At 28.0% G+C, this 25,902-nt stretch overlaps 1 protein-coding gene and 1 long non-coding RNA gene across 5 annotated transcripts; one reads left to right on the top strand and one right to left on the bottom strand.

The window, feature by feature from the left end:
- Nucleotides 1-1,861: 1,861 nt before the first annotated feature.
- LOC100793681 (truncated transcription factor CAULIFLOWER D) lies at nucleotides 1,862-12,053 on the bottom strand. Of its 4 annotated transcripts, none has more exons than XM_014762181.3 (8): nucleotides 11,679-12,053; nucleotides 8,932-9,013; nucleotides 8,515-8,576; nucleotides 8,151-8,250; nucleotides 7,467-7,508; nucleotides 4,853-4,894; nucleotides 4,633-4,736; nucleotides 1,862-2,267 (listed from the first exon to the last, which is right to left on the bottom strand). In XM_014762181.3, exons 1-8 carry the CDS (start codon nucleotides 11,858-11,860, stop codon nucleotides 2,171-2,173), a joined length of 711 nt encoding a protein of 236 aa, XP_014617667.1. In that variant the 5' UTR covers nucleotides 11,861-12,053; the 3' UTR covers nucleotides 1,862-2,170. The 4 variants fall into 4 exon arrangements, with proteins under 4 accessions (XP_014617667.1, XP_006587366.1, XP_003534025.1 ...); XM_006587303.4 differs by having other exon boundaries at nucleotides 4,832-4,894; nucleotides 11,679-12,051; XM_003533977.5 differs by having other exon boundaries at nucleotides 1,862-2,270; nucleotides 11,679-12,049.
- A 10,513-nt stretch (nucleotides 12,054-22,566) lies between these two features.
- Nucleotides 22,567-25,466, top strand: LOC102662963 (uncharacterized). The gene is made up of 6 exons (XR_001382544.3): nucleotides 22,567-22,740; nucleotides 22,836-22,970; nucleotides 23,043-23,114; nucleotides 23,182-23,223; nucleotides 23,312-23,378; nucleotides 24,891-25,466. It is a non-coding gene; the product is annotated as an uncharacterized lncRNA (long non-coding RNA).
- Nucleotides 25,467-25,902: the final 436 nt, after the last annotated feature.

Consider the following 25,902-nt stretch of genomic DNA (forward strand, 5'->3'; position numbering starts at 1 on the left):
TAAACGTAATGCCCAAGTTGTCGTATTTATTTTCAAAATAAATTATTTTTTAAGAGAAAATAAATTACCTTAATAATTTATTTTTTTATTTGACTGAACCTTAAGATCGAATTTATATTCATAATAATCACGTTTAAAAATAGTAATGTAACTACATTTTGGTATTAAGTAGAATAATTGTAAATTTATTATAATTACATAATAAATAAATAATCAAATCAATTTTTTTTAAAAAAATGGGATGTGACTTTATTAATCAAATTAATTGTAAATATATTATAATTACATAAATTAAAACTTAAATCGGATACAAATTTTTAGACGAATGAGATGTCACTTTTTAATATTAGATTCATATGATTATTTGTTCTTTAAATCTTAATATCATATTTAAATTTTAAGAGCAATTTGATAAATATTAATATCGGATACAAATTTTTAGAGCAATGAGATATCATCTTTTTAATATTAGGATGACACGATTATTTTTTGCATTAAAGCTTAATATTATATTAAAAAATTTAGAAAATTTTGATTGCATTTTTTAATATCTGATTGATTTAATTTTTTGTTTGAATTAAATCTTAATATATCGGATACAAAATTTTAGACATTTAAAACTCATTTATTGTTAAGAAGCCAAACATGTTAGCTCATTTTTTAAAATTAAAATTAACGAACACTTAAATTATTAAGAACTTTGGAGAGAATGACATTTGTAAAATTTCCTTTTAGAAATCATTTTTGTGAAAAAAAAATATAAAAAAATATTCTTCTATGTATTGACTATATATAGAGTATAGACTATAGATGGGCTGCCTTCTACTATGGACAAGTATTTGAGTGGTCCTAATTAAGGTAGACCACCTTTGTCATTAGATATATAAATGAATGAATGAATGAATGAGATTATTAACTTACTTGATAATTGTAGATTATTTGGTAATGCGTTTTGCACTTTAATATATAATCCTCCTATTAAAATATTATTTGGATCAATTTGAAAATTTTAGTTAGATAGTTTAGCCACTATAGACCCTAGGAGAGTTTTTTAATTAGCAAAATATTATTGAACGATCATACACTAAAAAAAGGACATAAGCTACTGGTATGCACTATTGTATGAGAAGAATAAAATAACCGTGTTTCAGGGGATGAATGCAACAACCAATAAAGCTTAGAAAACATAACATACAAACAAAGTTTTAAAATGTGTCTTAAAAAAATTAGGCCAAGAGGAATGAATGGGTTGGAAGGGTAGAGAAGAAAAATGTTTTTGAAGCTAAGAAGGGAGAAGGAGACGGAGTGATGTTGAATGAATAAGGAACTATTTTGGGATTTTTGAATTTTTTAAAGATTAAATTAATATTTTATTCTTCTAATTAATTATTTAGGTTTGTTTAGCTTTTTAGTTTTTTTTTGTTTAATTTCATTTTCTTATCTTTAAGATCATTTCATTTAAATTAAACCGACAATATTAGAAAATATATGTTTGTGACATGATAATTTTAAACTATTACAAAGTGTAACTCAATTTTAATGGTAGGTTCAAATTGAATCGTTTTAGAAAATTAAATAATCAAATTAAATTTTAAAAAAATTAAAAAATCAAATTTAATCTAAAAAATAAATTAAAGAAAAAACTAATTTAACCTGTTTTTTTTAATACTGTTAAACATGTGTTTACCTTCTATTACTAGTAATTTTATGATACGTCTTTTATGACAAAGTGTTGTCTTAACTCAACACTTTTAAAAGCATCCTTGTTTAGTTTAATATTGCTAGAAAATTTAGCACTTGTAAACCTTAAGAGGCATGAAAGCACTACTAATAAAGGTCTTTGATGTAGTATATCACAAAATTATAAAATTAGGATAAAATTATTTCTCTCTACTACTAGAAACTGATTACAATGATGACGCCAATAGGTAAAATATCAATATTTAAGAAATTTTTTTAAAATGACAACTTATACAATGATAGATGAAATACACAATTCATCCCCTTTTCTGATGCATAAAATACATAATTTCTTATTAGGAATAATGTGTGTTTAGTAGAAATAACATTTACTTTATATAAACTATTTGTGTGAATACCAATAATGGGCATTATCCCATTAGTTATTGTGATAGGTATTTTTTTAGCATGTAAATTAAATGAATATTCATTACAGCCATCCATTGTTTTTGTTGTGACTGCTTTGACTATGCTCTGTCCTGGTATCAATTGCTTTTTCCTTAGAAACAACTTCTTGATGTTGAAACCTACTGCAACAAATATATATTATTTAATTTAATTAAATGTCAAGAAATTAAAGTTACTATATGATTTACACATAAATGACTCCACAATCTTATAAGAGACATTGAAGAGCCTTCACACAACTTGTATTTTGAAATGACGATGGTAATTTTACAATGAGAATGTAAATAAATCAATGCAGTTAACTGTAAATTATATAAGAGCATTTTGTGTATATAAAATTTGGATTGATTAATTGTGAATCCCTCATAGTATTAGTGATTTTAACATTCATATAGAATCTATTATGTGAGAAAAAGTTACATTATAGGAAGAAAAATATTTTCATATAATTTATCTTTAAGTTATCATGTAAATATGTTATTATAGTAGTTGTTGATTGGGTATTAATTTGTTAGTGTTTTTTTATCCGTGAGAATGGAATCAAATGAGTTAGAATACACATCATTAATCAACAACAATGGTATAAAATATTTATGGTATAAATTTTTTACTTAAATATGTTTTTAGCTTCAAAAATTTAGGATAAATTTATTTTTGGTCTATCAAATTTAAAGTTGATCTTTTTAGTTTTTATAATTTAAAAAATTAAATACTATCAAAATGAATATTTTAAAATAAAAACAAACATGTGGTAGGTGTTTGATGAAAAGAATACAAAATCAAAATAAATTTGCATGTAAACAATTTGAAATACTCCAGCCATATAAGTGAAATTTTTAACGGTTTTTTTAGGGGTGGATAAGCGGGCCGGCCCGCCCCACGTAAGATCCGTCCGCATAAGTTCGCATTGACAACGGACCGGGTCAACTCGCATCGCATTCTTATACGGACCAAATAAATTGGTCCGTCCCCGCCCCGCAGACCCCGCGGGTCAAACAGGCCGGTCCGCGGGCCTAGTTTTAAAAGAATTTCAATTTCAATAAAAATACAACACAATCAAATTAAGTTCAATATAAATGTAAATAAAATCTTAACAATTAGTCAATTACATCAATAAAATAAATAATATCTTAACAAAAGAAAATTCAAACAATAAATCTAAAATATGAAACTTAAACATATTCAACAACAAATGATTTCATATTTGAAGTAATAAAATCTTAATGTGGACAACCCGTGGACCCCGTGGGCCAAACCCGCATAGTCCGCGGGTTAAGCGGAGTGGCCCAAAAATATAACATAATCATAGACCATTTTAAAAAAATTAGTCTGTTACCCGCACGGACCGCGAGCCAGTCCATGGACCTGAACCTGTTTACCCACCCCTAATTTTTTTGGATAAAGGAACTAAAACAAACCTTTTCACATTACAAGACTAAAAATATCAATTTAAAATTTTGGAGATCAAAACAAACTTACCTTAAATTTAAGGACAAAAACATATTTTAACCTAAATATTTATACCAATCAAATTATCTATTAATAATTATAAATTTATTTATTATAGGAAATTAGTGCATATAATTAATCAATGATATAATAGTCATAGACCCAAATTATCAATGCTAAATAAATTAATTTTCATTATGAAAACAACAATATACTAATGATTGTCCGACTAATGACTAATATTTTTCTTTGTTTTGTATTCAAAGTATTTTTTTTAGTATTTTATGCATTATCATATTTATATATAAAAATAGTTATGGAGAAAGAGGAGATAGTCCACCTTGACAACGTTGAGATATATATGTGAAAACAATAGTCACATGCTTTCTAAACTGCAAGGTTGGTGTGATCACCCTTTTTTTTTTCTAAACTTGTTTTGGTTTAGTCTAGATTGGGAGAAGTTGAAAAACTCTCAAAGACTTCAATCTACAAGATACTATTGTCACTAACATAACCATAAAACCATAACCAAGGTAGTGATCATCAACCTATTCTAAACCTAGAAGGCATAAACATCCCCCAACAATGCATTCTAAGCTAAAATGACATCTTTTGTCACAGAAGTTTTTCTTTTGTTTCCTATTATAATGCAATGCTGTTCTAGTATGTCAAAATTGTTTATATCTTCCAAGGTAAATAATTTTTTCAATAGAACAAAAGTTAAAAGGGATGAATTTCAATTTATAATCCCCCTAAAAGATGAGGATGATAAAAAAATGTCATCCAATAATATAATTTAGGATTTTATAGGATCCATCGTAGGTGCAATTAAGCAATTCTTCAAGGCTTGCAAAAAGTTTTTTAGATATGAATTAATCTAACTATCCATTAAGTTTTTTTCCTTTTTTTGTTGTTCTTCGTAATGAGTTTCACAATCTTTAATGAACAAATTCTATACATACCATACATGTGATTATTGATTATTGGAAATTTTTTATATTAGCAAAATAAAATGCTAAGAAAAATAATGCATACCATGTGTTTAGTGCTGTCTCAGACTCAAATTGATCAACTTGTGTAGCATGCATTTGAATGTAATTGTTATTGTCAAGGATGAGACTCGAGAATTCATCTTTTTCCTACAAAATAAGTTTTAAAAATAAAAGTATAAATATATAAAAGGAATTATCATAAAAAACATTGAAATTATATAACTTTTCTCAACTATATTTACATGGTTATTTAAAGAGAAAACCTTGGACTCCAATTGTTTGTTAAGATCCTCCAACTTATGCACCTGCAAATATATATATATATATATATATATATATATATATATATATATATATATATATATATATATATATATATATATATATATATATATATATATATATATAGTTAATAAGAATTAATGACAACTCATACAAAAGTTTTTTTTTTTTTGGTGAGGATGAAGTTTGTTATTACTCAAGTTTCAAATGTTATTAATCTTTCATAATTTACTTTTATTTATGTCGTTAGATGATGAAATAAGGTGTTTGAACATAAAGATGCCTCTAGCTATATATGCATGCAAATTGAACATAAAGATGCATCAAAATTGTTTTAAAAAAAAAAATCTTTAACACTTTTTTTATGCTCATTTTTTTATTGAGTGACATTCACATGAGGCTTGTTAAATATGTAGGTTTATCCCAAAAACTAATGGAACTCACATAAGTTTTAAAGAAATAAAAGAAACCATGTTGGAGAATATGTGGTAAGAAATGTAACTGACACTTTTCTTCTTAAAAAAATTTTATATATTAAATGAAAGAAAATATTTATTTTATATATGTAACACACCTTCTAATTAAAAAAAATAGATACAAAAGAGCCTAAAATTGTTCAGATGTTTAATGTTACAGACTTTGGAGAGAATTCCAAAGTCAATAACTAAAATTATGTTCATTTAAACAATGAGTGAAGTAGTAAAAATATGAATTCTTTGTTTCACAATGGTGACAAGCTCAATTACACTTATACCAAGTTTGATAATTACCTAAGATAAATTACATCTTAGTTCACAATTTTATTTTTTTTTATATATAAACTTGAGGATTTAGAGTTTCGATCTTTGTATGCTTGAAAAGATATTGCAAGCATTTTACGAAAAAAAAAACAACAAAAAAGATAAAATATGTTTTTACTCTCTTTAAATTTTCAAATTTTGATTTTAGTTCCTTTAAGTTTTGTTTCTGTAGTTGACCTAATTTTGCAATGATCAACATTTGGTCCTCTAAGTTATCTAAATCACTTTTCATCCCTCATAAAATGATACGATCTAAATCAGTTAGAGAACAAAAAATGGTGCATTTTAAAATTAGAAGGACAAAAAAAATTAAAGAGACTAAAATTGAATTTCAAAAAATTTAAAAGAACTAAAAATATATTTTATCCCTAAAACAAGGACTAACTAAAAACACACATATGATCTTGAAGGACATATAATTAAGAAACTTCACATATTTGCTCTACATTTTTTTTCCAGAGAATTCCAAATTTAAATATGGTTTTTACTTTTGCTTGGCTAATTATTTTGATTATCATATTGACCACTCTTTGCTATGCCAGTAAAATGCAAAACAAAAATAGAAAAAATTGAACATGTAGAAAGACTAAAAATATGTGGGATCAAGCTAGAAGTGACGTGTGAGAAAAACAAGGAAGGTAAAAGTATCAAAGATTTACATGCTTGTTCATGATTAAAAATTATTCATCATTAAATAAGTTAATAATAAATTGGTAAAAAAAATTCTCTCAATTCGTATACTTTTATAAAATTTCCAACTAAGTCCCTAAAATTTCTTTTTTTTTTTTAAATTGAATTCCTGGATTTTTTTTTCAATTGGATCCTTCCATCTAATTTTAGTTATGATAAAATAATCACATATATTTATGTGGGTTTGGACTTTAACTCAACCCTACAAAATCAACTTGTAAGATAAGAATTGTTCTTCACTTATATAATTTATCTCGATACTATCTTTATTTGATGTTGGACTTTAATATGCCTCATTTTTCTCATGATTACCTGTCATGTGAGACTTTCAACACACTCCTCTATCTAGGTGTAGAAAGTCCCACATGGCGAGGAACCATGAGAAAAATGAAGCATGTTGAGGTCCTACATCGAATAAAGATAATGTCGAGATAAACTATATAAATTAGGAACAATCTTCATCTTATAAGAGAGTTTTGTAGGATTGAGTTAAATTCAAACCCACTTTCTAAATCCTGCACCACACTCATATTCTGTTAATTTCTATTTTTTTCTAACTATTTTAGTTATATAATGTTAGTTTCCATTTTTTTAATTCTATTTTAGTTATATGATATCATTATAATAATTCTAGTTGATTTCTAAAAATGTCTTAACAAGTTGAGTGTTCTCCCTCGCACCGAAAGCAAATAATTTTGTTTAGGTACTATACATAACTCACTTCTTGTAAACTTGTGAATACTTTGGGCATATATTCTTGTTACTTTAAGTATATTTGTTTTGCTGTTAAAAAGCATGGGATACAAGCATAAACAATGCATAAACCTTATTTTCTATTTTATGTTAAAATCTAATTATGAAAGAGAACAAATTATAATGGATGATAGAGACTTGGACGTCTAGCCCCACTTCTTTAAAAAGTATATCAATTTTCTCTCTATAATAAGATAAACAATAACTTTTTTTAAAAAAAAAAAAACAAATAGACAATAACTTCTGCAGCCCCGAGTTGTAAACAAGAAAAAACATAAACATAGAGAGAAATTCACAGAAAAACTTCACACGGAGTAAAATCAAACAAGTTAATTAGCATTTAACAACTTACCTTTTCGCGTAATTCATCCGCTCGTGCCATGAGTTTCTTCGTCTGCAATTTAAAGGTGCACCGAGATAATAATAATTAAAATAAATAAACAAATATGTTTTTAATCTTTATATTTTCATCCTTTAATTTTGTTGTCTGTTTGTGTTCTTCTTCTTATTATTTTTAATTTTTGTTCTTGACGTGACATCCAACTTATTCACTTAATTGTTTTAATCTTTTTAAAATTATAATTTATTTTATGCATCTCTCTTACTTTAAAAGATTTTCATTTTAATCTCTTAGGAAATATCAAGTCTATTTTCCAATCTTTGTTGACCACGTTATCATTTAATAGAAAATCTTAATCGCAGACACTAAAAAGAAACATATAAGATTTTGGATGAGGACAAAAACAAAATATTTTTATAGAGAAAAAACATATTTGTGCCATAAAAAATTGAAGGATAATCAATCAAGACAATTACAGATTACGTATTTATAACCAGAAAAAATGAAACACAAAACAAAAAAACTAACGCATTATCTGAATTTACATAAACATCAATTTGAACATACAAGAAAATATTTTGGCCCTAGAGTGTTTTAAGGTTTTTGTTTATTAAGAACACTACGGTGTTTTACCGGTTTCAATCAGATCATTTATATATTAAAATGCATTAGTGAATACTCATTTAGTGACATTACTTGGTGCTGTCGAGTTAGTGCGAGCGTTATGTCTAGTTGCTTCTCCAGGCTCTGCAAATCTTTAAAGCTAAGTGGCTCAAGGTCTTCTCCTTGAAAATGCCTTCAAACACACACACAGAAAAAAAAAACAATGTAAAGCATTTAGACTTATACAGTACAAAACATATTTATTTGAAGTGTAATACGAGTACTTGTACAGAGGATCAGTTTCTATACCATTAAATATAGGGGTGATGAAAAATTTAAGGGCGATTAGGTTCAATTTTACTTCATTAATGAATATTTTAACCTTCATTTTTAAGGCTACACTAAACTGACTATATAAAATTAATACTCTTAAATATACTATATACATCTCAAGTACCTTTGTGTCCGCTCAAGAGATTCATATTTCGCTCTTAATTTCAAGAATTCATGGTATGCGCTCTGCAATGCACAGTAATACATACTTATGGTAAAATAGTATATTGATATAAGCACAACCTCGTATTTATATAATTAAATTGAGCTTACAACAGTGTTGAACAGCTAGAAATTAAGCGGTTTATGGTTACATTAATTCTAGTCATAGTCACTAACTCGAAAACTTTTAGGGTTGCCTTTTCTTTCCCTTATATTTAAAAGAAATTGTTACACGGGAAAAGGAAGAAGAAACATAGATATAAGTTAAGTTTAATTGTTAAGAGAAGAAGAAAGATGTCAAGAATTTCATCTTCTTTAGTAACAAAACTAATATTCTAATAAATTAACATTTATCAATAAAAAATAAAAAAGAAGAAACCTGTGAATCGTGTTCCAATGAATCACCAGTGTGTGACTTGCTGTAACGACATTGGCGATACCTCTCAATGATTTTGGTAATACTGATAATAAAAAAAAGGTCACTATTAATTGGTTAATTGGAGTAATGCTTGATAAAATAATCAGTTACAATGTACAGGAACGATTGCACTAATTGAGAATCATTTACGCAGAAAAGTAAGTTTATGCCATTTTGAACCAAAAAAGGGTTCATTAAATTGACATTTAGTAGTTGATTCCAATTTTTGAGCCAGTCGAATTCAAGTTCTTAAACATATTCTATAACAAACTAGTCATTTTAAAGATATCAAAATAAACTCTTAAGAATTTAAACTTTAATCTAACTCAATCCTATAAAATTCACTTTAAACTAAGAATTATTTGAATTTTATAAGTCTACGTGACATGTCAACATACTCTCTCACAACAAAGCATATACGAATGTGATCAAAATAGACATTTGTGTAATATGGGTTGAACATACTCCCTCTTACACTTACATAGAAATAGACATCTAAAACATGTAATGGATTGAACTCTCATTTAGTATTTAAATGAGTGGTTCCTATTCACATCTTGTAGCTATAAAATTATTGTCCTATTAGACAATTTAGGGAAAGACACAATGTTGTCGGAAATCCTAGTTGCTAGATAGAGATAAGTTCTCCCTCATTTCCTTGCTCGCAGCTTTCGATCAGAGGTAGTAGTCGTGGAATCAAGGTTCAAACTAATGCTAAATCAAGATTTTGGACAAGGATTAAGAATTCTTTCAAGGCATACACATTATAAATCCTCCCTTGACTAATTTGTGTAATATGGATATGCTATAATTGTACATCATCGTATTTTGTCAATTCCATCAACAAAATCATTATTCTTACTGGGATCATGATTTATTTAAGAATTATTTTGTTAAAAAAATAATGAATAAATTAATTTAAAGTTGAAAAACTAATTTTTTACAAAATGTTGTAAATATAATTTTTAGCTAAAAGATGTTAGCAAAAGGCTGAAGGTTGTCAAACTTACCTATTAAATTAAATATTTTGATTAATTAATTAAATAAATGTTTTTAATATATATGTTTTCGTTCAAATATAACTAATGTCCTTATGTTCTCATATTGATCTATTTGGTCCTCAAACTTTAAAAAACATGTGATTTTTCTCTCTCTCTCTCTTAACCTAAAAAATTATAAATTCTTAGAGAAAATTAATTAAATCCACATGTTTTTCAAAATTTAAAGACTAAATTCATCAATATGAAAATATTGAGACCTTGATTATTTTGATAAAAAAAATATGTGAACTAAAAACCTAATTTTCTTTTAATTAAATTAATTATTAACCTAGTAGACAAAGTAAACCGAATATTAAAATTATTTTTTATATGATTTTTTTAATAAATTGTATTTTTGTTTTGTAGAACAAAAGGTATTTTTCAGTTATTATAGCTATAGGGTTTTTTAGTTGATATGAAAATCTAACTTCATACACACACTAAATATGAAAAATGAACGCCTTTAGCTAAACCTCTAAACGGGTGCCTATCAACATTAGGTACACATGCATGTAAATCATCTGGTATTGAAGATTATCTGTGTATAAAAATTCATTACGTCATTTACATGGCACACTTTTTGTTCAATCAAATTAATTAATTATTCTCTGTACATGTAAGTGTTTATGATGTAACAGTTTACTTCAAAAAATTTATTTTAGCATAGATCGCTATAGCATCTCTGTAAGGTAGAATATGCTGTATGCATATAAAGGTAAGCGTATATAAATCCAATGTATATAGATGCAGTTTTTTTTTTAACCCATAGGTCTAAAGCGTATATCCAATGCTGAATCTGACATGTTCGTTTCTTTCACAATGATTTTTTTGGGAGACTACGCAAACCATTGGGAGTATATGATCTCGACCTCTTTCACAAATCACAAACATAATCTGATGTACTCTCAGCAAGATCTGAAAATTCGAGACCTCTAGCATGAAGCACACGGTGGTGCTTAATGCATGTGTAATTATAAAAGTGAAAATGCAGGAGCAGGACCATATCTTTTTCTCTTTTCATAAAAAGAGAAACAAAATTTGAGAATTATAGTTTGAAAATAAATAAATAGCAAGGTTAGTTATTAATTAACTCAAATTAAGGCAGACCGAGCTTGAAGTTTCTTAATGAAATGCAAATCACACATGCATTCATACCATGTTCACTATATATAATAACCAAAACTGCATAATATTCTTTTGTCTTCACTCTCCAATTTCCTAATTTAGTTGTGTAATTGATTTTTGAATAAAAATTTGGTAGAAAATAAAAACAAACAAGATCAGCATGACCGGAAATTAAGCTGCACCCCAAATATATTTCTTAATAGAAAAATATTAATTATTTTCATATACTTTTAAATTTTAATCAAGTTTAATTCAACTCCAAAAATTAACAATTAAGTAATTAGAATATTCTGAAACTTTATTAATTATACTTTATCAGTAGGAATTAAAAACATATATCAGATAATTCATAATAATACACACATCTTTTTCATTTTCAATCAACTAAGTTGGAACAGTTTAATTTATAAATTAAACTTTAGTACATCTATATAAAATCTTAATTCATATAGACTTTGCATCATCCCCAGTCCCAACCATGTGGGCAAAATAAATCAACAAAGCAAAAGAAAGATGAGAGGGGGAGAAGGAAAGAAAAATTACTCAGTGCTGCTGTACTGAAAAAGCTTGCCACGGCTAGAAAAGATGATAAGGCCAACTTCAGCATCACATAGCACAGAAAGCTCAAAGGCCTTCTTCAGCAACCCACTTCTGCGTTTTGAGAATGTTACTTGACGGTTGATCTTGTTCTCTATTCTTTCCAGAACAACCCTTCCTCTTCCCATGTTTAATTTTCTCTCTCACACAGTAAAATAACTATATATGTGGTTCTAGATATTGCACTTTCTCTTCTCTCTTTATATATTATTCAACTGCATAAGGGGTAATGGATAAGCACATGCATAAGGGGGCAACAAGGATAATAAGATATCAAGATTCCATATTCTACTTCTATCGGCATACTGATGACCACGCTTTTCCCCGCATTATCAGGTCAGAACACTTCGTAAAGCTAAAGTTTTTTGTAATTTACTAACTACTAATTAGTATTCTATTGTTTTTGACGTTGAAATATTGCATTCGTGTAAAACATAAAGGCGATCGAAAATAATAACCACCGAAAACAGGTGAGATAATTAAGTACAATGATAAAATAACTAAAATTTAAATTTTAAATCCACCAACATATGTTATTGGTTTTTTAAAGTACAAAAGGAAGACTTCACATATTATTATTTCTTTAAAATAAAATTTTTTTCTTAATTTTTACTTTAAGTTTCACTTTGTTGTACCGATTCTAACCAAAAATATCTAAATCAATTAATATGAAATTATTTAAATTTAATTAGTGGTTTTCAATTTGATTTTAAGATGTGCAATCCGGTTAAACATTCAAATGAAAGATGTAACCATTTATAATTATCTTGGTCATCTCTATAATAGAATTGTCTCTTAGCTTGCAGAAGATATATGTGGTTCATACAAAACCAAAAGTTAAAAAAAAGAAGAGAAAAGTAGTTATAATTTTTTTAATGGAATATAATATATAGTCAAGATATTAATAATTTTATAAGACATAAATTAGAAAGAATGCAAAGAATACTATGAATCAAGTGCGGAGCACTTTATACATCACTTCCAATAACTTTATTCTGTATAATCAATTGGACTAATGTGCAATCAGAATTTGAATTTAAATGAGAAAGAGATATTGATCAATAAGATTTTTAAATTGCGATCAAAGTCACCGAGTGTTGAAATTGGGTTGTCATGATGATAATTAAAATTGTTAAAAAATATAAATATACACGTATGATTGAGACATTTGACATTATCATTAATTACAATGCGATTATGATTTATGAAGACTCTAAAATCATAATATTATCATTAATAAGAGTGTGTTTAGCCGTTTCAACCTCTATTTTAGGTGACTGAAAAAATTTGTTGGATTCTCATTCATCAGTATTTGAACGTCTTTAGAAACGAAGACTAAAAGTTTAGGTGTATTGTATAGAAGAATATATGCTAGAGAAAAGAAGAGAAGGAGAAATGAAAAAATAATTCATCTGAGGAATGTGCATGCGACAAAATGGTAACCTTGGATTTTCTCTTTTCCACTATGATGCCTTTTCCTTTTTCAAATTATCCACTTTCTCTGGTAGAGACAGCTACGACAGATATTTGTATTTATATTCTTAAAATATTAATATGTTTTTATTTTTTTAATATATTTTTATCATTAAAAAACAAACAAATTTTTGCTTAACTATATCATAAAATATTAGTTTAAATTATTTAATACTATTCACATATTTAACAATAAAAATACCTTAAATTGAAGTGAAAGAGACATTATTAATATTTCCCTTTATATTATATTCACTATTAATTATGACAACAAAATGTGGTTTTGTACCAAAGAAAGGCAATAAAAGGTAGTACAGTAACACGTGTCGATCAACCTGAATAGAACTTTTCACGTTAGCTTCATTTTCAGTCATAATAGCCATTGAAAATGTGTGTGGCTTTTGTTTTCCATTTGGTTAACAATGTTCTCTCAGTGTACAGTGTCACTTCAATCTCATCATCTAATCTATCTATCTATAAGGCAATTTCTACTTTTCTTTGTTTTTTTCCTTTCTTCTTTTTCAACTTTACCCTAGATGTTGTTGGGCCTAGTAAGAGACTTTTATCATTTTGGATTCAATTCCACTGCACTTAGCCACGTTTCAGTGCCCTAATGGCTCTTGTTCTTGCTACAAAAGCTGAGGCTCACTTTACCTTACGTCAATTTCCTATGAAAAGGACGTTCATCCATTGGGAACTCGACACATTGCGGGCTCACAAATTGTGTTACAGAGTAGGGAAGTTCAGTTTTTATTTTTATTTTATTTTTTAAAAATATATGTGTGTATACTTTGTTGTCTCATATGACCATATTTTAGATGAAAGTTGCACAAGAACCCCACACACTAGAAATTTTTTATTCTCTGATTTTTATTCTCATATTTTAAACCTGAAAACTTAAATAGATTAATTAAGTAGTATGCTTATCTAATGTATTAATTTTTATTAATATTTTACGCATTTATCTTTATTATGTATTTTGTTTTAACTATTTTTTATAGAAAATAATTACATGCATGCTTTATACAACTTGAAAAATGAAGTTTAAGATGTACTTGGAACCCATTTAAAGGGTACATAACCTGCCCACTTGGAATATATATTGCTGTTAATTAATTTAATTATTGGTAATATATATACTTTTACCACTAACTAACATGTAACCTGATATAAATTAATAGTCATTATTTAAAATGTCATTTCACTCAAGTTATTATATTTATGAAAGTAGGCAAAGCAAATTTGCTAAGCTCACTCAGTCAGTTGAGCACTCTTGCATTTTTTATATATTACTAAACTTGCCTTTTATTTGATTAATTGCGAACCTTGAGTGTAGTGAAAGAAAGAATAAAAAAACTAGAAATGGGAATCCACTAGATATGAAGTGTACAATGAATAAATACAGAACCGGATCCTCCTACTTCTGTAGCAGAATTCTTTTTCCAGATTTTTTTTTTACTATGGATCACATTTTTCCTTTTCCTTAATTAATGTTATAATAACTAATTAACGAATGAGATTTTATAGGATAGTGATTGAAGAGAAATTCGGCAGGAGAGAATTCCATTAGTAATGGCATTTTACATCACTCTGATTGGCAACAAATTTTCGTTCTGTAAATCAATGGCTGAAGGAAAATCTTATATATAAAAAAAAACGTCGAAAATGTATATCCACTAGATGGCTGTAGTGCCAAGAACTTAAGCTTGACAAACAGAAAAGACATGTTCGCAATATATATCAAAATAATATATGTAGTTTTCTGACCAAAAAAAAAAAAGCTCTAAATTAAAGAAAATTAAGAGAAAACTAAATAAACCACTTCTTTGTCCCTGAAGCTGTTGTCACGTTAGAGCTTGAATTGAAGAAAATAAAATAAAAAGTCTCTGGAATTATAAATTGACAATCATATTAATTAGTTCAGAATTAATAACAGTAGACTAAAATAATAATTTTAACATATGTTTAGATGCTAAAAATAATAATAAGTAATTAAGTTTAAAAACTTATTTTACATCTTAAAAATTATTTAATATTGTTTTAGTTTTAAAGATTAATATGACAGTGTTCACCCCTTTCAAGTGAACGTATACTAAAAAAACATGCAGGTCAACTCAGAATGAAATCATATCAATTAATGTATAAAGTTGAATATTTTGATTATGTTTGATAAAATTAGCTAAAAAGTTAACTTAAGTTGAAAATCTAACTTATTGAATTATAAGTATTTAATAAAATTAGTTATTGAAGTAACGAGAAAATATAAAATGACAAAAAAATAATAAAATCACGGTTTATTTTTAAAAGGTAACAAGAAAAATGAATAAATATATCAAAGATAAAAGTGAAATAAAATGTAGAAAATTAGAAGTTAGAAGCTATTGTTTTAAAAAAGTTAATTCGATTATATTTGACAAGACATTTCAATTATTTTTTTCATTTTTTTTAGTAGCTGAAAAGCTCATTTAGATGTTTGGCAAACAAACTTTGTTAGTAATTTCTCAATAGCTTCTAGTATTTTTTCAAATGCTACTTGAAATATTGTTTTCTAAAGTGTTAACTTCTATTTTCTAGTTGTTTATATTTTTCACTTTTATCCTCAATACATTTATTCATTTTCCTTGTTGTCTTTTTAGATAAATCATGATTTTTTTATCATTTTATATTTTTCAACTAGTTCAATAACTAATTTTTATCAAACATTTATATTTTAATAAGCTAACTTTTTTATTTTCAGCTACCAACTAGCTTTCTAACTTTCAACTAGCTTTGTGTGCTAGTTTTTCTAAACATAACCTTCAGGTAGCATTTCAAAAAATGTTAGAAATTATTAAACAAAATTTACTTACGAAATAATTAAATAAGCTTTTTAGCTATTAAAAAAAATTAAAAATTAACTGAAATGTTTTACCGAACATAATCTTTTATTTGAATAGTGAGTGTGTCCTTTAAAAAAGAAAAGGTAGATAGGGAAAAATGTTTTTGATTTTAGCTAGTTATATTTAAAAGTATTTTACTTTTCTATCCTCTTTAGATAAAATATATTATTTGGCCAAAATGACAATTTCTATTGCTTTGATTATTAAAATATTTTCTTATGTAAATTAATTTTGAGTAATAAAATTATTTAAGTCAATAATTGGTAATATGATAAACTTATATATTAACAAATTAATATTTTTGGAAACCAATTTGTACAATTTACGCTTTCAGGATCAAAACAACACAAACTATTATTTTTCAAGATCAAATTTTATATCAATCCTTTCCAAATTGAATTCATAACTATCTTTATCTTTATATTAGAATTAATTTATTTTGAGTTTTAATTCCTATACATCAAAAGTTTAGTTTGAATTAATTAGTCTGTATAGTTTCAAAACTTTTCATGATTTTCTTGTCAATATGCCAAAATATGTACCTTATAAGATACAATTGGACGAATGTTATATTAGAAGCACCAAAACATAAAATAGGATAAAACTATAAGAACTAGCTAAAAAAAATGAAATAAAATTAAGGATCAAAACCTATAGTTGTAAAACTATAAGAATCATAAACCAAACCTTTAGTATGTAGGATCAAAACTAATTAAAATTACAATGTGTTTAAACCAAAAACATAAATGGACTTGAAAGTTTGATGGGTTGGAAAAGAGAGAATATAGGCTGAATGGATGACGAATAAGATATTTTGCGTAAGGACAAAACTATGCTGACAGATAAAGCATCCTCCACCAGAGAGAAAGGACTTCAAGAGTTTGTGGTTGCGAAGCTACTTCAGGACTGAGTATACAACAAATAAAAAATTCGAACCTAGTATAAACAAGGACTGTTTTAAGGCAAGTGAAAAGTGATCCGATTTAAGGACTGTTTTAATTCTACTGAAGAAAGAAAGAAGACTATTATGAGTTGCACTAAAAACGAGTAAAATTATTTATCGTTTTAAGGAAAAAAACGGGTAAAATTATTATTGCCTATTTATTTCCGTTAGACAATGTTTACAATGGCAAATTTTTTCAGATGGGGTACTTTTAAAAACTAATTCTCCAAATGGAATAGTTTTGAAACAATTTTCACGAGGGGCTGTTTTTCACGTACCATGCATGCAATACGAAGCAAACCGCCATTGTCAATGGTGAGTTCACTGCGGAATGGACGCGTAGCGAGTAAATCGCCAGCATGGTTGGCGACTTCGCCTAAGGTGGATCTTGCCACCCCTACTGGCGAGTCAGCCAGTGGTTTCGCAAACCGCTGGTTTGACTGGCGACTCGTAGGTGCAAGAGGTGCAGGTGCCTAGGCTTGCTTTTCAGGTTGTAGGCTCGGTTTTTCAGTGGTAGGGGTTGCTTTTTCAGAGAAAGGGAAGTTGCAACTCCCATTGGCGAGTTAAGGCCAAGTTGCAACTCCCATTGGCGAGTTAGGGCAGAAGGAATAGCCACTTCGGATGGCGATTTAGGGCCTTTATATACGCAAAAATTCTTTCAATGTTGTTGTGTGCTCACAAGTAGATTTGAGTTTTCAAAACTGTGAGTGTTTAGGGATTTATCCGCATATGATTTCAAATTTGCTTCTTGAGGCTTAAATATTTAAATCAGGTTCGTAGTTTCGAAATTAATAATTTGTGTTATAATTTTTTTTAACTAATTTTTTATAGCAGTTTGAATGTATAGTTTTTATTAATTTTGTAATTAAATTAGTTTTATATTTTATTTCGTAATTTCCAGTAAAATAATTTGTATTATAATTTTTTAAGTAATTTTTTGTAGCAGTTTGAATGTATAGTTTTTATGAAATTTTTAATTAAATTAGTTTTATATGGTTGTTTGTATGTATAAAATAGAAGAAATTTGTTATCAAAATTTTAATTAAATTACTTCGTGTTGGTGTGTGTTCAAAACTAGATTTCAACTTTCAAAAACTGAGAGCATTCTTGAGCATTCTAACTAAACCTAACATACCATATATATAACATAAATAATACCATACAAATCTAAAAAATCTAAACCAAATAATAATAACATACCAATTTAAAAAACTTAAACAAATTCATATTAACAAATTAACTACAACTAATGTACCGTATAACACAAATAATTAGATACCAACTAAAATTATAACATATACATATAACACAAATAATTTTATTATTTTAAGGTATTACTTAAATTTTATTATCAAAAACTAACCGAAAGCACAATTAATACTAATTTAACATATCTATACTAACCTAACTAATATTCTTAAAATAATATTTATAAATCAACTAAAACTAACCTAACATATATATATATATATATATATATATATATATATATATATATATAACACAACTAATAACTTACAACTTACAAAAATCTAACCTAAATAATATTAATATGTCAACTAAAATTAATTTAACATATATGTATATAACACAAAAGTATACGACAAACAAGATAAAAAAAATTAACTTACCTCAAACACGTACTAAGAAAAGCAACCAAACAGTGTAGGGCAAACAAGATAAAAAACTTCACCTATAACATATAAAAAATTTATCAATTAATATTAATATATCAATTATACTTAACATATATATCACACAAAAAAAATTTAAAAGTTTCAGTTAACAAAATGCTTACCAATAACAGAAACGCATAGTAGGAAGACAAGAAACTAGTGCACTGGAAGTATGAATAAGAGGAGAAGAAAGGAATGCAGTGAAGGGAAGGGATCCAAAGAGAAGAAACGAATGCATGCGCATAAGGGAGCAGCTGCCTCGCATTGCTTTATAGCCCAAAATTTTTTTGAACAAGCAAATCGCCAGTACTGGTGGCGAGTTACTTAAAAAAATTATAATACAAATTATTTTACTGGAAATTACGAAATAAAATATAAAACTAATTTAATTACATAATTAATAAAAACCATACATTCAAATTGCTATAAAAAATTAGTTAAAAAAAATTATAACACAAATTATTAATTTCGAAACTACGAACTTGATTCAAATATTTAAGCCTCAAGAAGCAAATTTGAAATCTTATGGGGATAAATCCCTAAACACTCACAGTTTTGAAAACTCAAATCTACTTGTGAGCACACAGCAACATTGAAAGAATTTTTGCATATATAAAGGTCCTAAATCGCCATCCGAAGTGGCTATTTCTTTTGCCCTAACTTGTCAATGGGAGTTGCAACTTGGCCTTAACTCGCCAATGGGAGTTGCAACTTCCTTTTCTTTGAAAAAGCAACCCTACCACTGAAAAACCGAGCCTACAACCTGAAAAGCAAGCCTAGGCACCTGCACCTCCTGCACTTGCGAGTCGCCAGTCAAACCAGCGGTTTGTGAAACCACTGGCTGACTCGCCAGTAGAGGTGGCGAGATCCACCAGAGGCGAAGTCGCCAGCCGTACTAGCGGTTTACCTGTCACGCATCCGTTTCGCACTGAACTCGCCATTAGCAATGACAGTTTGCTTCGTAATGCATGCATGGTACGTGAAAAACAGGCCCTTCCTGAAAATTGTTTCAAAACTACCCCATTTGGGGAATTAGTTTTTAAAACTATCCCATTTGGAGAAATTTGCCGTTTACAAATTTGGAGAGCACGTATTTACAATTTTTTTTTTAAACGCCGAGTGGTTTGTGTTTATACTACATAATGAGTCAAATCTAGTTAATAAATTTAGGGCTAAACATGATTTTGGTCATTAGAAAAATCATCAAATTTAGTTTTAATTCTTAAACTTTTTTGTGATTGATTTTGATTCTCAAATTTTTTAAAATAAGTAAAATTGGTATGCTAACTCTGATGACAATTTTACTTACATGGTTAACAATTAGCACATGTTTATCCTTTGTCACGTGACATAGGGACCAAAAGTAAAATTAAAAAAAAAAAACACACTAAAATCAATTTTGATCAAATTTTTAAGGACCAAAAACATATTTTACTGTAATAATAATAATAATAATAATAATAATAATAATAATAATAATAATAATAATAATAATAATAATAATAATAATAATAATAATAATAATAATAATAATAATAATAATAATAATAATAATTTCTCGATACACTTGTCAATTTTTTTAATATTAAGCAAATGTTCAATAACGAATTTTTTTAATATATTGTCTTGAAGAATTTCTTTGATCTTATGAGAAAATAAAACAAAACACTTACAGTTAAATACATCTAAAGTGTTGAAAATAGTGTATCACACTCTATGAAAGGAAGGAAGATTTTTTCAATGGGGACCCAATGTTGTATGTTGATCATTAGTTCCTACACAGATTCCAATGTAAAAAATTATTGATTTTCAATAAAGAAATTCAGGTTTAATGCAATGTCAAGATCTAACATGTTTATCTTAAACGTCGGAGTCTACTTGCAAAACATGTGACATTCATTGTGGATGTTACATCCAAGCTGTTAGTCATGTGAGTAAAATGTTAACAAAGTTGGAATGAGGGACTAATTTTAATTATTTCAAAAAATTCGAGAATCAAAACCAATGGAAAAAACTTAAGGACTCAAAATGATGAGTTTTTTTTAGGATTAAAATCATATTTAATTCATTAATTTATTTAATAAAACACGGAGTTGGCTCAGGCTCATGCGCTTAAAATTTTCATTTTTTAATTAGTTAACGGGTGATAATAGTTATATTCTATGATATTTAAAAGTATAAAGTATAAATTTAAAATGGTTTTAAAATATATTTAAAATTAAATCCTAAATTCTATACACAATATAAGATTATTGTTAATTGTTGTGTATCACTGCTACTAAGGAATTCGGGTTCGAGGGATGTTTTTAGGAGCTTTGTGTTAGGGGCTGAATGGTTCTATGTTTGTTTTTATTGGTTTTTCTTTCCTACATCCCTCTTTCATTTTTATGAAGGATGTGTATGTACTCTATGTACCTCCCTACCCGTTCATTTAAAATACTTTGTTTATTTCGATTCTTAGGTGTGGATTTTTTTATTTTTTATTTTTATAAACTAAGAATGTGGAGACAAAAATATATATATTCGGATGTTTGTTTGAATATGATATAAAAATATTTACAGACATAATTCATTTTGTACATATTTCTTTATTTTCTTATTCCCTTATAAACGAATGAAAATCTTATATTCTCATCAGATGTTTAAAATAATTTATTATTTAATCTTATTTATTTATTTAATATTTTTTATTTTTAAATTAAAATAAATTTAAAAATATTTTCAGGAATTAAAAATATGTATCAAACATCTTTGATGAAAAACCAGGAATATTATTCCCAAAAATATAATCAAATTCATAAAACATACACCCCTAAAAATATAACGTAACTAATATTTACTTGTTTGGAAAACTAATTGAATGACATATTAATTGTTATATACACTACTGTAAAAAAAATCATTACATACCTTAATTTGTATGCTTTATCCAAAAAAATCTTAATTTTTATGCTTTTAATTTTTAGAAGATATAAGTTAGATTGAAGTATCTTCTTCTACAAAAGATTATCTATGCTTACGTTACCCGTCACATTTCTTTTATAATATAAAAGATGCATGAATTATGTAGGAAAAAATGTGTTCCTTACCTTTTAAAAAATGTCAATATTTTTTTTATAAGTAGAAATTGAACACGGTATCAAATAATTTACAATATTCACATATTTTGTTCAACTAATGGAGCTAAAATCCTTAAAAAATGACAATATGAAATTATTGAAATTTTTCCTTAAAAAATTATCTGCATACACTTCTTTTTGGAAATCTTAACCCACAAACACTACCTCAATTGTTTAAGTAAAATTATTTATTTATTTAATCAATTTTGAAGTAGAAGCAAATTTATTTCACTAATAACTGAAACCCAAAAGGCTTACAGGCCCATACCTAGTGAATACAATTGGTGGGGAGTTTTGGGACAATTACTTAAGTCATTCTATTTTTTGTTTGTTGCACCTATAAATTTTCTAATATCCTTTTTTATCCTTCTTCTTGCAAACAAAATCCTAGTCACATCTCTCTCAAACCTCCATGACCATCACACTCCACCTCCACCCAAACACCACCTTTGTAGCATCCAATGCCTCCACACTACACCATACCCACCACCACCACACGAATCGTTGTAAGCCACGAACCTTCCACTATTAAAAAATGATTTTTTACGACACACCTTTTAAGACGGTTCTCATAAAATCGTCTTAGAATGTTAAGTGGTGATAATTTTGTAAATAAAAAAAGATGTACGACGAAAATTGTATAAAAATCATCTTAAAAATTGAGTGTTCAAAGACGATTTTAATAAAACTGTATTAAGAATCAAGTATCCGTATTTGAAATCACTCTCACTCAGTTCTCTTCACACACACCCTTTAATTTATTTGTGCCCTAACCTCACTCAAAATATCTCCTTCCACTATTTCTGTTTCTGTCTTCTCCTTCCACGAGCGACAGCGATGAAGATGAGCAACAGCGACGAAGACGAGCTCCTCCAGAGCGGCAACGAGATGTTAATGCTCCTATTTCCTAAACCTTAGGTTGGATCTACTTCTTCGTGTTCCCATTTTTCTCTATTTCCCTCTCTTTCTTTCAATCTCAAACCATAACTATGATCCTTTTTCACGGAATACAGAGCCATTGACTCTTGAGAAGAAAACACGTGTTTCCTTGAGTAGTCGAAAGGAAGCAAGATGGGATCCAAAATTCTTACAAAATGGGGAAGCTTGCATAATGGGAATCGATGAAGCTGGAAAAGGCCCCGTTTTAGGTTCATTCCCTTTTTCATTCTCCACTTTCCCCCTTTTTTCTTCCTTTAAACATATTTTCGTCATTATTTCAGGGCCTATGATCTACGGTTGCTTATAGTGCGCTCAATCTTATCTGAAGACCCTATCCACGTTGAGTTTTGCAGGTACCATACAACCTCATTTTCTTTTTATTATTTTTTTGTTCTAAACTTTTTTTGGTTCTTTGATTAGGGTTAATGAGGCTTTTGACACAAAGGAAATGGAGGCAATGATGTAAGTTCTTAATTATGGAAGCTTATATACGAGTTCTTAATTATGGTACCATACCAACCTTTCTTTGCTTTTGGTTTTAACTTTTCAGGCAAGGAATCTTGATACATTAAAACATGGTAGAAGCATGGAAGGAGTATGTGCGGTTAGAGTTTTGAGTAAGCATAGATAGTGCCTAAATGTGTTTTTTATTCTCATAGGCATAATGCATCCTTAGTACTATTTTATGTTGATTGTATATATGAAACATTATTCTGTTAGAGATATGTTTTTAGGACATTTCATTTTTTTGTTAAATTTTTTTTAACAAATAATCTTTTTCACTAATAGTTCTGAAAATCCTTTTATAATTAAGTTTTGAGTAAGCATAGATAGTACTCAGTGTCTTTTATTCGGGATAACTTACTTACTATACTTTTAGGTAGAACAAAGCATGCAAGAACTGATTAAAACAAATCTGAAATTCATTATTGTCAATAATAATCAAGCAAAAAGTTTTCAAGTTCTGAAAAGAGACGTTTTATCCCTCCACACCAATTTATGTACCCCTCTTATCCTTATAAAAAATGTAATACCAAGAATCAAACTGAAAATAAAATGGGACAGTAGTATCCTTAACTGAGAAAACTAAAAATCCCCCATTCATAAACCACAATTAATGAATATAAAATAAAAACCTTGTTCAAAATCATCTTTATTTTGTATCTTACTTGTATCTAGTTCACAAATAATGCAATATTTCAAACTAAACTAAGGCAATCTTATGCGTTGCTCATACATTTTTATCCTAGTTCTCAGTTTACTCGTTCTGTGAGCCAATTTTCCAGGCTCATGCTTGGCTCAAGTTAGAGTCATGAGCTACTTGAGTCGTCACAATAAGCTCAATTGGGTTAAGCCAAGTGTACTCTCAACATTTAATGACCCAAATAAGGAGTTCCGGATTGCATAAAACTCACTCAATGGATAAAAAACTATTATATACTTAGAAAACCATTTATGTAGTTTCTCCCAATGATTTATTTTGGAATAGATGATTCATGACATGTTATCAAATCCTGCATGATCAAGTGGTCATTAGTTTGATCCCTATGTCCATAATCTTTTAAATAAAAAGTTAAATTTTAGCACAATTTATGGTGTGTTTGAGCATTATTAACACTTCAAGCATGGAAGCCCTTACAAGAGGGGGCATGTTAGATATAAAACCATTCACATATTTTTACCTAACAACTTAAGCTTTTGGGATAATAGTGTTCATGACAAATAATTTATATGATAAATGTATATGTTTTGAAGATGTGTATGTTGTGTAGTTCATGAGCAAATGAGTTGAGCACTAAGTGGCTTATGCTTAGCTCATATTTTAAATAAGCCATATATTTTAGCCCATGCTAAATTCATTTGCTCGTGAGCTTAAACTATTGAACCAAAACTAAGTTGAATAACAAGTTGCATGCTAGTGGCTAGGTTTATTTTAACCATTGATTGCTTTAATTTGCACTATTAGGCCCATCATTAATCTTGATTTCCAATTTTACTAGCTAATAACGCGAAATTTGAGTTTAATTGATAGTCAATTTTGATTAAGAATGATTAGAATTCATCCACTTTACTGTTGTTTTTAATGAAATAATGAGGAATTTAATATCATTATAATTTTTTACCAACAGGATTCAAAGGAAGAAAATTTCAAGTGCTTTGGAGGAAAAATGATGTAAAAAATTGAAGAAAAAATTGAAGATTGGAACACTTCGCTTAGCGCACAAGACAGGCCCAGCGGCGTGCGTCTCCATGCTTAGCGGCCAGCTTACACTTAGCGTGAAGAAGGCCCACGAGAAAGTCCAAAGGCGCGCTTAACACGAATCTTGCGCTAAGCGCATGATCACCACCATACTCGCTAAGACCAGAGGTCCACTTAGCGCGAGGTCGTGTGAATTTTAAGCTACCTTAGGCCTATAAAAGGAGTAGGAAGCAAAGGAAAAAGATAGACTGAGACTCAGAGCTCTCTAATGAATAAATCTTAAGCTTGAGTGTCTCAAATAGGGGAAACTTTCTTTCTATGTTCATTATCCCCTTCTCTTCCTTTATTCATCCCTTCTCTTCTTCTATTCACATCAGCCTCTCTAAAGTGTAAAGTCTCTCATGGCAATGAGAGGCTAAATCCCATTGTTGGAAATCTGGCAAGCCAACTCTTGTAATGTAATTCTTTCTTATTATCTATTTAATACAATCTAATTTTTATTGCTCTTTATGTGTTTTATTATTTACTGATTATGGTTTGATCACTCATGCTCATGTATTGTTTGGGAGGTAATGCATTGAAAAAATGGCTATTTTCTAAGAACTGGAAAAGGCATCTAAATGAAATCATTCCTAGAAGTAAAGTGAGATTTGTTTAGCCTATTTATTCATCTTTTGTCTTAATGCAATCTACTGTTTTTATCTTTGCAAAAATATTTGGAAGAGAAAAATAGATAAATTAGATTTTTCATGCGGGAAACCAAAGATAAAATATCATAGTAAACGTGGGTGGAAACTGGGATAACATTAAATAAAGAAAATTTATTACATCACAAGTAGTTTTGACATGTTAGGTCCAACATATTTGTATTCTGAATTCATATTTAAGCATTCAATTATCATCATCTTTATCTTCTACTTTTCTTATCTTTTACATTAAAA

The sequence above is a fragment of the Glycine max genome, chromosome 9 (genome assembly GCF_000004515.6).
Source record: "Glycine max cultivar Williams 82 chromosome 9, Glycine_max_v4.0, whole genome shotgun sequence".
Classification (NCBI taxonomy): domain Eukaryota; kingdom Viridiplantae; phylum Streptophyta; class Magnoliopsida; order Fabales; family Fabaceae; genus Glycine; species Glycine max.

Bases quoted from the DNA above. Each gene is read 5' to 3' on its own strand.
- LOC100793681 (XM_006587302.4), bottom strand. From the start codon at position 11,860: ATGGGAAGAGGAAGGGTTGTTCTGGAAAGAATAGAGAACAAGATCAAC. The intron at 9,014-11,678 runs GTAATTTTTCTT...TTTTATTATCAG, and splicing joins TTTCAGTACAGCAGCACTGA to TATTACCAAAATCATTGAGA. The intron at 8,577-8,931 runs GTTTCTTCTTTT...TGTGCATTGCAG, and splicing joins CATTGGAACACGATTCACAG to AGCGCATACCATGAATTCTT.